General features: G+C 30.4%; 1 protein-coding gene across 2 annotated transcripts in view; it reads left to right on the top strand.

Annotated features, from left to right (window-relative positions):
- LOC126915223 (serine-rich adhesin for platelets) overlaps positions 1-12,041 on the top strand; it is a 133,164-nt gene that overhangs the window by 82,482 nt on the left and 38,641 nt on the right. For both annotated transcript variants that reach the window (XM_050719682.1, XM_050719684.1), the window contains exon 8: positions 9,717-9,850. In XM_050719682.1, coding sequence (XP_050575639.1) covers positions 9,717-9,850 — 134 coding nt within the window. The remainder of the gene's footprint in view (positions 1-9,716; positions 9,851-12,041) is intronic.

Below are 12,041 nucleotides of genomic sequence, written 5' to 3'. Positions count from 1 at the left end.
CGGAAAAAACGTATCGAAATGTGGGCTGCGAAAATTTATTAGAATTCTGTAGATTTGGTCAGTTATTTCAGGGAGAGAAGGAATATTTTTATTGGCACGACTGAAAAATTTTATTATTAGATACTAATTTCTTTTATTTTTAATATTAATCAGTCGCATATATGTATGTAGCTAAAACTTTTCATTTGTCTGTTTGTAAGATAGACATTGGAATGGTGCTTAACTCGATGATTGAACAATTTTTTTTATCCTATATTTATCTATGAAATAAAAGTATTACATAATTGAAACTTGGGGACTCTAGGCACAATTGAATTAATATTATTAGTGAAATTTTACAAGAATTATAAGTTGCAAGTTATCAGTACTAATGAGTTCTTTTATAGATTTGTTTGCTTAATAAAAGAAATGAAATTTTACAAGTAAATTGTACAAATTGCCGTAATTATTTGACGAAAATTTATAAAATTATGAAAGAAAGTCAATAACGTATAACCTGTTAATTCACTAATATTATCAGTTAAACCCTTTCAGAGATTTTGCTATTCTGTTTTCTAATACTTCAAATTAATATCTCTATCCTAAATTAAAATCAGTTTCATATAACGCTTTAAGGTCAAGCGATTAATTCGAATGAAAAATATTGTACGCATAAATTATAGATCGTTTCTTTTCTTGTTTAATCTGGCAATTTAAGTAACTTCAAACTTGTATATTTGTTTGCGTCATAAAATTGCAAATGTAAGACGCGTTTATTTAAGAGAATATTTCAAATCGTTGTTGGTTTACGCTAATTTTCCTATTACGTATCATTACGCAAGTTGTTTTCAAGATGGTCGAAAGTGGGATTCCCTCTATTTCGATGTGCCAAATTGAATTAGACTATTCGCGTTCGAATTTCTGAAGTATTTAAAGATATGTATATGTACGTAGAATGTATATAATGTCATTGTAAGTCTACATGGTTTAACATGTAAATGTCAATTATTATTATTATGATAATCAAGTTTTAGCCGAATAATATAAATATAGAACAATAATTCTAATTTCTAAATTAAATATTTAATGTATTTAATGGATTAATTATATAAAAATATCATATCCTTATTAAAGTTACTATAAATTATCACTATAAAATTTATTATCAAAATGTCATAAGAGAAATATAAAATGCACAGAAGTAATGAATTTACAGTTACCTACAGGCACTGATACGAGACACGAAGAATTATTTCTCTATTTTAAAATGTTCGCCGTTTCTGTCGATACAAGATTGACGGCAGTAAAAATTGGATTTAGTCCTCTACATAGTTCATTTTGATTTTTTTCTTCTCATTGAATGAAACTTTAATTCCGCGTATCACTTCATCACGTATTAATTCTGATTTTATAGGAACTCTTCCTTTTTTTTCTTCGTGTTATCAATGGATAAAATTCTAATGGATAAGATTGATGTAGTTGATGGAAAATTCACTTTATTCATTCTATTGGATAACACATACATCGTTTCCGTAATTTTTTCTTAATTTTTAATGTTGTTTGTCAGAAAATGGTTCCAAGCATTGGGACATGATTGATGAAATTCAAAGAAAACTATATAAAACTTGATATAAAGTTATTATTAATGTTATTAGGTAATATTACATCGTTTGTTTCAGAGATTTATAAGTTCTGTACAATTTTTCATATTGTTCATGAATAAATGATCTCAATTTTAAGTACCATTTTGTAGAGGTTCAATGTAGTTAAAGAAATTAACCATAGAACCAAGAAATTAATCATAATTGTGTGTAAAATCAATGTGTTTGTTACTGGTAAATCTCGGGCTTTCCTATATAATTACTGCATCGAGTTCTTGCTCCAAATGAGACGATATTTATTTGATTCAAAATATCTCTCACTATTCGACACTTTATAAGAAATAACTTTTTCTACTCTCACTAAACGCATTACGATGTTTAATATCGATACTTGCTAATAAGGCTACAACTTTCCAAACAATCCAATACATATGTAAACTCCCTAGAGTTCATGTAGGATAAGGATTCTTTTTGTTTTACGGGTAGCACGACAGGCTGTGTTTCACGGACAGACCGATCTTCTTTTGTTTTATGGACGACCATTTTAAGAAGCACGTTTTTCCCGAACGGACGGACAGAGAGTTACGTTAGAGACAGACAAGGCTACAGAATAGTTATTTAAGATTTTAAAGACCGAAGAAGAAAGATCGGTAGCTCAGGACGTTGAAAATCGATTCTCAATTTTCAGGTAAACATTGCACTAAAGACTTGTTATTTCCCGTTTAGATAATTATTGTTATTTATTGTTATAGACGCATATTAATTGTTGTTTATTTTTGTATTTTATTATTTACTTCATAATAAAAACTCGATTTTCAGACTACAGAATCGATCCCTCAATTATCCCCAGATTACGATCTTACACATATATTGCGATATCAATGACCCTTTTCCGTTTTTGAATTGTACTTAATAACCACGATCTCGTTTCTTTCATATTTCATATTTTTATTGAAATCCTCTAATGAAACCTCAGACAAGTTATATTTATATAATATTCATTCTTATTTTGACTCATAGAACGCGCTGATAAAGGTATAAATGTTTATACTGTCATTTGTATTTAATAATATAAGTATTAATAGTAATAGAAATGAAAGATGTCTCGTGTAAATATCGCAAGGTTTATTTTTTAAATGATTAGAAATGGGAAAAAATGTTATAAAAAGAGGATGAAATAGTATATAGAATTAACTTTATGCCGTTGATGCATTATGTATAAGCTCTTTTCAACTGCATGTCATTTTTGACTGCCTATAAAAAAAATTATTATAAAATACTGATACTTAAAGATGATAAAAATTTGAAATTTTATATATTATTTCTTTCTCTTTATCGCGTAATGAATGTGCAATATAATATGCGTGAAACAATTAATTTCTATTGAAATATATAGGCCTGTAGTTCCTCTTCGTTTGAACGAAGAAATTATTCTATTAAATTATTACGAATTATTTCTACTAGTGTGTTAGACTTACAATTATTGTAGTTGCGCTATACTTGTGGGTTTCTACTATATTTTTGGCTCCCAATAAATGACGTTACGCAATATTTTGTTCTGCAAGCTCAGCTCCGTAGAGTTCAGTTACCATTGAAAGATCAAGAATCACCTTGACCCGATCGCGTAACTATTCTGCTGTCTAACAATAAGTGGTTTACATATTCAATACCTCATTGTAGAGTTTACCAGCTTCATCAGCTATTCACGTATACATATATTTTTAGATCCTCCTACCGTCTACCTCCTACGACCTTATTGTTAGTTTAAAATCTTGCACGTAATATTCGAGCAAGCAAGGGAACTTTTGTCTAATAATCTAATTCACAACACAAGCTGATTTCTACTTATTATATTATATTAACTTACTATTAAACTGTGAATGACAATATAATTTTAACCGCTTTTGGTAAAGTGCTTTCTTATATCTATTTATCTTGTTGTTGGACAAAATGTATGTACTTGTATGTATAATATATACTATTACTTTTTTTCTCCGAATCCTCCATATTCTGTGGATATTTTATTTTCATTCTGTTCGTATTATTCTACGATTACTATCGAAAGCTTTTATTACATAGAAGTAACTATTGTTTTTTTCATACTTTTCATTTCTCTAATTTGCATTATTATTTATACCGGTAAAATCCTGCAAATGCAGGAAAGAAGGTTAAATTTCTTCAAGGTAAAATTGATCGAGTATGTCAATTAACTGGCCGTGAGATGAAATATCATCTGAGCGATGCGAATGTGGAATGTAACAAGGAAACCAAAGCCGAGCGTTCCTTCTCCATTCTAGTTATTCCAAAGGTCATTTCCACCGTTGTGCATCATAGTTAGACCTCAGATATATTTAAGAATTTATGAGAAAGTTAGAAGTGTAAAAATGCACAGGATGTTCCAAACGGTTTCGTTTGGTTACAGTATTTCGTCAGCGAACGAAATCTCTGCGTAGGTTTCATTTCTTTATTTATATTCATAGAAACGTGAAGTTATTCATTAAATACGTCAATCTTTATAGGGAATAAAATAACCACCCGAAACTAACGATTGAAACGAATTCCGGTTTTCTGTATCGTACGTGATAGGAAACTTTAACGGGAAAAAGTTTATTTTACGAAATACACGACCGGAAATCTTGATGCTTTTGGCGCTGCGCTGCGCCACGCTATCCAAATCGTGAAAATCTGCAGAATTCAAATCTTTCGTTTCTCACGTTTCGAAGAATGCAAACGAGGTAATATCACGCAACAGAAATGACACATTCTGTTTTATATGGGCGATGATGGTGATAGCTTATTTTTTCTTACGAAGCATGTGCAGTAAAACTTTGTTTCAAAAAATCACATATCTATGTGTTAATATCATATTTTTAAATTTCTATTTTATCTGCTTATCGTTACACTACTATACACAGCTATTCCGCTTGCTTATGACTACATATCGTTAATTATCGTTGTTAGTTACTATTTGCTCCAAATAGCACTATATTTGCAGCAAAGTGATCTATAACGGTCATAAAGTATTTGCACACCTTATCAATAGATACACTTATTTTCCAAAGAAAAATTTGTTTATCAGGTTCTACATTTCATTTTGGTAATACGAAATTTTTGCAGTCATATGAAAGTACATACTATCAAATGATAATATATTTTAATATATATTTAATTAATTGCTATGTAAATGTTATAATAAATACAGTGGTGTGCAAATATTTGTTGCACCCACTATACATATTTGTAATAATTAACGGGTTAAAAGCATCATCCTACTAAATGTCATAAGAGGCTTATAATCAAGTAAATTTATAAGAAAATATATAACTTTATTCTCTGTCATAGTATAAGTCAATACTTTTTGCTAACCATGGATCGATATCGAATTTGAATGCATTTTTTGTAAAACTTAATGAACTAAATTGGCTAAACTAAACTAAACTAAACTAGGTTAAACGCTTTAATTCCAGATATGTAATAGTTATAATTTTGTTTCAAATGGTCAAAATATATCGAATCTGATAATTCATAATTAGATGAACTTTTAAAGATTTTAATGGATGAAATGTCACGTCATGCGAATTTTATTCTAATGTTGATCTGTAATAATACTGATATTTATTTGTTATTTAATGTTGAATATGATGATAAGAAAAATTGCATTTGTGTTTGACCCTATTAATTTTTTAAATAAATATTTCACCCATGATAATTAACGTGATTTCCTTTAACGATAGCTTCGTTATATAGCTTAATATCATTTTTAAGAAAAATATAAACCTACTAACAATTAAGCGACGAAACCAAACAACTCGAATTTCCACAATCATTCGAATTTTCAATCATCTTTGTATACAACGGTCTTTTATCTTCTGTCTCGATACAATAATGGATCTCTTATTATTTGAATACAATGAATCTCTCCAGTTGGATACAAATCACATCTTTATCGTTGTATTGTAATGTACATATAAATTACATCTTCATATTTATATTATACACACGTACGTATGTACTTATGTAAATTACATCATACTTATATTTTTAATTTGTAAGGTTACAATCCGTTTCTCTGAAATCTATCCATCTATCTTTATTACAGTTGAATCTGAATAACTCGACCTCTATAAGACTACAATTTTCATCCCCTTTCGCCCCGCTGCGAGAACTTCTAGGCGTCGAAATAAAATTGCATATGCATTATTTTATCTCGGTAACTCGAACTTAGAACAGCCAGACCTCTACTGGTCGAAGTGTTTATCTTTAAAAGTTGAATTTCTATTGCTGCTGCCTCTGCAACTCAAAGAGTAACCATAGTTACGCTATATGTTGTAAGATGTAAGAAGCCGGTTATTCGATATTGTCTCCTTTCCTCCTATTGTTAGGATTCTCTCAAATAATGTAGAACGGATAACATGAGACGACGTACCTCTACTTCGTCGCTCTCCAACTACGCGTATATCCGTAAAACTAATCTTTTTTACGTCAGTCGTGCACTTGCTATCATCTCCCGCGTCTTTATTATTTATGTACGTCGAATACGATGAATCCTAAAAGGAAGTGCTAACTCTAAAATACTAACGCTTTCTGAAAAGATGAATGTAATTGCGCGTTCGTAAAGAAAACTTCAGTATGTCGAATCTTCGTTTGCTAAATCTCTTTTACTTCGAAGCTTTCGACAAGTCTATAATTCAAAGATTCTAGCCCTTTCTTTGAGGTTCGAATTACCGAGATTCGACTGTAACATATAATTCTGTAATTATAGAAATTTCTAAAAAAAAAAATGATAGAAAAATGTCGAATAAGTCACAGAGATGAACTTCATGAGCGAGTTCAATGTGAACACAATTGAAATGTAAATAAAGAGTCGCATGAGCTTTTACGTATTCCTATAGGATATAGCAGATGCACATTGTACACGTATGCTCATAAATTGTGTTAAATTATAATTAGTTAAGGCCGATGTTGGTTAACCAGCATGGCCATTCCGTGAGCATAAAATTTATTAGAAAGAAGAAATTTAACAAGTTTCATTTTCGGTGACTCACGTATGGGTCATGATAAGCCGAATTTACATATTCAATGACGCACCACTGTAATGGCGTGTAAAAGGAACGACGAGTATCATATTGCAAGTATCGCAACATAATTTAAATATAAAGCCGAAGAAGTTTTTTATCCACAAAATTTCATAATTTAAACCTGAAGGTTTACAAGAAACTTCTTGACGCGCTACGCACAAAATCTACCTAATGTTTATGTATTACTGTATATGATGAGCAAATATTTTCTAATAATAAAATAAATGTCTGTTAATGTGTATCGAGTTCGCATATACATATTTATGTATCAGTTTGTTAGCTGGGGAAGACGAGCAAACTCGTTACATAAAGTTCTCAATTTCTTGGACATAATAATTTTGTTATTTATGCATCTACGATTTTCTAATCCGTCATATTAAAAGTATTTCACTTTGTATGTAGTATACAATTTTTTTAAATAAAAGTAAGTTGCGTTTATCGACTCAATTCTATAATTATAAAAATTTCTGATTAAGAAATGGTTCGGTTAACAGGCTATATATTAAACGATAAAAGTGTTTTGGTACAATTTAAACAATATTGTAATGTATGGTATTTTTGTTAATTTTGTTGATTAAATAGAATATGATATTCTTGTTACCGATTTAGGTTCATTAGAGTAGCTTTATATTTCACTGATAAATAGGAAAGAAATATTTATCGACTATGGCGCTTACATATACGATACGATGGAAAATGTATAAGATAGAAATATAAATGATAACTCTTAACATGCAAGGCATCAACTTTCATCGAATGACAAATTATTCTTTGATTCTGACACATCTTGCGAAACTACCGAGCGACCTTCTCTTCTGAATACATTAACATACGTTCAAGATGTTTCATTTGTCTTTTCTGCCTGCGTATCTTTATTATTTTCAGCAGTATAAAATAAGTATTACGTAAAGAGCATCGTAAAAAGACAATTTTAGTATTCGAATTTGTTCTTTTTAAATTTCTGACCTCATCGATATGAGATGATAATATATGTATTTGAGAATAATATTCGTGCCTATCTTTGTTATCGTATTCTTATATCTTAATCTTGTATCATATTCTTATATCTTTATAAGTAATCTATTAAAAAGCAGCATAACAAAATTATCAGGTGATCTGGAAAACTTAAAAATAATGTTGTGATTCGAAATTTATAATTACAGTATCTTTTGTGTAGAAATAAACAATTTTGTTGTTAGTATTTTTCTTGTTCCTTTTTGTGCTGTAAAAAATATCGAAGATGTAAACTGATGAAATGCAAAGATTGACAATGTAAATGCAATGGAAAAAGAACCGTATGAGATGTTGCCCAGAAAATTCGTACCGATTTTCGATTACCGAGTTTCGGTAAAACATCTTTAGGAAAAAATTTGGTTAGCAGACATTAATTTTTGTTACTTTCATACGCTCTTAAATATGCAAGGAAACAAAGTGCATTATAGGCATTTGATGCTTTTCTTCCACCGGAAGTGCAAAAATGCTGCACAATCAACGAATAAAAGATGCGTTGTTTATGACGAAAGCGCTATAGCTGAATCGTGCAGAGGCGATTTGCTAGGTTTAAAGCTGGTGATTCTCGAAGATAAAGAACCCCCGGGTAGGCACTCCATACTGATGAAGATTAGATTAAAACTCTGATCGAGAATAACTCGCGCTATACGACACGTGAATTAATAGAAATATTAAAAATATCAAAATCCACCACGAGCATTTTGTGAAGCTTGACTGTATAAACCGTTTTAATGTATGGTTTCCCCACGATTTAACGGAAAAAATCTGAAGGATCGTATTTCCATTTGCGACTCGCTCTATAAACGCAGCGAAGAGACGCCATTTTCCAAGTAAGTAGTGATGAGCGATGAAAAATGGATTATTTATAATAATGTTGGACGGAAAAGATCTTTGATGAAAGCGGAATGGATCGCCTTTAGCCACCCCAAAAGGCGGTCTTCGTCCGAAAAAAAGCTATATCCTGTGTCCGGTGTTTCTACTAAACAACCAGCCGATAAATTCGGAAAAGTATTGCTCGCAATTAGGCGAATTAAAAATAGCAGTTGAACAAAAACGTCCAGGCAACTAGCGAATCGAAAAAGCGTCGTGTTCCATCAGGACAATACGCGGCCTCGTGTGCCCTTATCTACTCGACAAAAGCTGTTGGAGCTTGTTTGGGATGTGCTACCCCACTCACCATATTCGCCAGACATTGCGCCCTCAGATTTCCGCCTTTTAGGTCATTACAAAATTTCCTTAATGCTAAAAACTTTGACTCTTTGGTCGACATAAAAAAACCATATTGAAAATTCTTTCGTCGAGAAATCTGAGAAGTTCTGAAAGGATGGAATATTCAAGTTGCGTGAAAGGTACAGAAAGGTTGTGGAACAAAATGGCACCTATATAATTCAATCGTATACCAAAATTTAAATGTGCTGCATTTGAATTTTTCTTAAAAATCGGAACGAACTTTCCGGAAAACCTAATACATGCATGCCCTCCGTTATTTCTAACGGCTCGAGGTAAACCACGATTGATTTTGCCTTTTTTAATGAACCATGTGACGTAAAACGCAGAAGAAGGAGAAGAAGAGAAGAATATTAATATTATAAAACCAGTTAGCTTGTCACTCGAAATAATAATATCGTGATCTCATAACCTCCTATTTTTAAGCATGTCGGTTTATTTTTCTTATAAATAAATTGTATCATATCTACGTTTACATGGACCAATATTCTCTTAATTTAGATTGGTTCTTCTTCGTTAATATTTTATTCTATAACGCTTCAATTAATAGATTGATATACATATATTAATTATTACATATAACGTTAATACGTAACATTCACTTTAATTTAAAATTTAATTTAATAAATTATTACAATTAAATTAACTAAAATTAAGAAATAGAAATAGAAATTACAATCCAATAACGTCTTTTCTTCTTTTTTTTCATGCAGTTTAAATTTCTGTTATCATTTATAATCTTATATCAGACACTCGGTTTCTTAATTATAATCTTCGCATTATATTGAACCAACGATGAAATATGAATTGAAAATTTCAGGCGCACTTAGACGGAGCTCTTTGGATCCTGGTGCCAGACGATTCTCTTTGGGTACACCTGCGATTCCTCATAGAGCTTCTGATGCTTGTCTAGATCCTGTACACGCCGCCATCCTCTTTCGAGACGCGAGAGGGGTGAGTGTTAACTTTAATCAAAATTTTGATAAGTCGATGCTGGTTCATCAATGTTGATTTTCGTAATCTATGTCTATCTGCCAAGATCTTTATTGGGGATAGGTAACATATAGAGTGTTCCACGTAAACTTGCAATAGTTGCGATATATTTCATTCACATAAACTTGTGGACGTAAGAATGTAGAGCATCCATATAATATGCAGAGATATAGAAAATTTAAAAAAATACCCAAAATATTCGCTATAATACTTAGACTGCGGATGTTTATGGATAGATGAGTAATTTAAAAGTGTAAAAATGTATAAAATGTAATGCGAATGTAAATATCCAAAGCATGGTATATTATACTTATTAGTAGATGAAAGACACAGCTCTGTTTAAGTTCCATTCTTTTGGTTAGCCTTTAGTTAATAACATTTTGAATTTATATGAACATCCATAACTCTCAATTCTAATAATTATAATAAATACTTATTTATTGGATAAAACAAATTTCTGTGTGGTTCCTGTTTTTTTTAATTATGTCCACAAAAATATGAAACTCAATAAACAATATTTTATATATTTGGTAGAAAAGACTTCACGATCGAAAATTTTCACTTTAGATTGTTTTTTTTTTATATTTCAAAATCATTTTTTTTTATAACTTTTTCAATATTTTTATAGTATATAAGATAGTAAATAAATAAATAAATAGATAATGGTGAACAAGACGATTATTAATATACAATATGTGTGATTTATGATGGCTTTAAAAAAGAGTGTCGGATAATATTTTGTCGGAAGATGAAAGCGGATGGAGCTTATGAGCCTTAGCGCATGAATTAATATTATGTACATAGATAACACCCATAAAATTATTCTTATTTTGGCGATTGAAGGCCGAGAAATTCATGTATTTATCACATTAAGAAAATCTGTTAAATTAAATTGCAGCCATTCATATTGTGTTTTCTAGTAAACTGAAAGCGAATAGAAATTTCAATATAAAGATTTTGTACGCTTTTGCTTTTCTGTAGATTATAGTCTATTGATATAAAGATAAAAGAAACGTTTCTCAGTAGATATTAATATCTTTCCATTATTTAGAGAATCAAATGTACGAGTATATTAATGGTATATTAAAATATATAAAGTTTCATTAAAAAACATTAGTGAGCTCGAAACTCAATTAATTTGAATTAATTAATTATGATTAAATATAATAATGAAAATAATAGTAATAATTATCTATCCTATCCAATCGCATTAATAGAAATGTTTTAACTATGCTGATGATTTCCAAGATCAACTTCTCTTATATCTTTTCTTTTTATATTCAACTATGTTAATAGGCCTTGTGCCTTTATTAGAAATTATTATTAGAAATTTATACGCGAATAATATGATAATGGTCCGAAAAACGACACCTCAGAGCCGTAAAATAAACATGACATGTGCTTTATTTTAATAAAGAAAAGTAGTCGCTAATAATAATCCAATAAGTTAATATGATTTTAGATAATAAAACAACATTCAACCGTGCAAGTTAAATGGAACATCTTATATATCTAAAGACTGAGTTCCTAGCGTATTGACTTCTTTGTTCTCGTATGCTTAATTTAAGTTGTATTTAGTTGAAGACGATTAGTGCAAAACATAACGATATACAAATATTTTTTTCACATCTTTCTCGTTCTCCCTGATACAAGCTTCTTGCAACGGTAAATTTTTCATTATCACGCATTCCATGCGAGATAAGAAGCTCATGTTTGCAAGACTTGACGATATCCAATATCTGCATCGCGTTACGCGTCTACAGTATCCTTAGGCTATGGTTTTCGCACAAGGTTGCTGGATAACTAATGGAACATAAACAAAATCTTCGTAAATCGCTTATATTTTTCGTTTTTCTCTTCCATTTGAACGCATTATACATATGTAAAGCATTTGTGTATATCGTCCGACGAAACGCGAGAAGAATCTAGGTCACAATGAAAGCTTGGAACATAAGAGAGAGGGAAATTCAATAGAATCGTATAGAAAATAAGTAACGTTCTTCTCGTAGGTGCTTTATTATATTGGAGAAATGGGACAAGGTTATCCTTTCTGCTTATGTATCTAGTCAAATGAACGAGATATGCGACAAACTCATAAATGAAAAGTTACCAAATTGATACATAAATTGTTCGTTAATGATTTTGATTTTTC

This window comes from Bombus affinis, chromosome 4 (genome assembly GCF_024516045.1).
Source record: "Bombus affinis isolate iyBomAffi1 chromosome 4, iyBomAffi1.2, whole genome shotgun sequence".
Classification (NCBI taxonomy): Eukaryota; Metazoa; Arthropoda; class Insecta; order Hymenoptera; family Apidae; genus Bombus; species Bombus affinis.
Note: the sequence above shows the minus strand (reverse complement) of the source record. Positions and strands in the feature narration are given on the sequence as shown.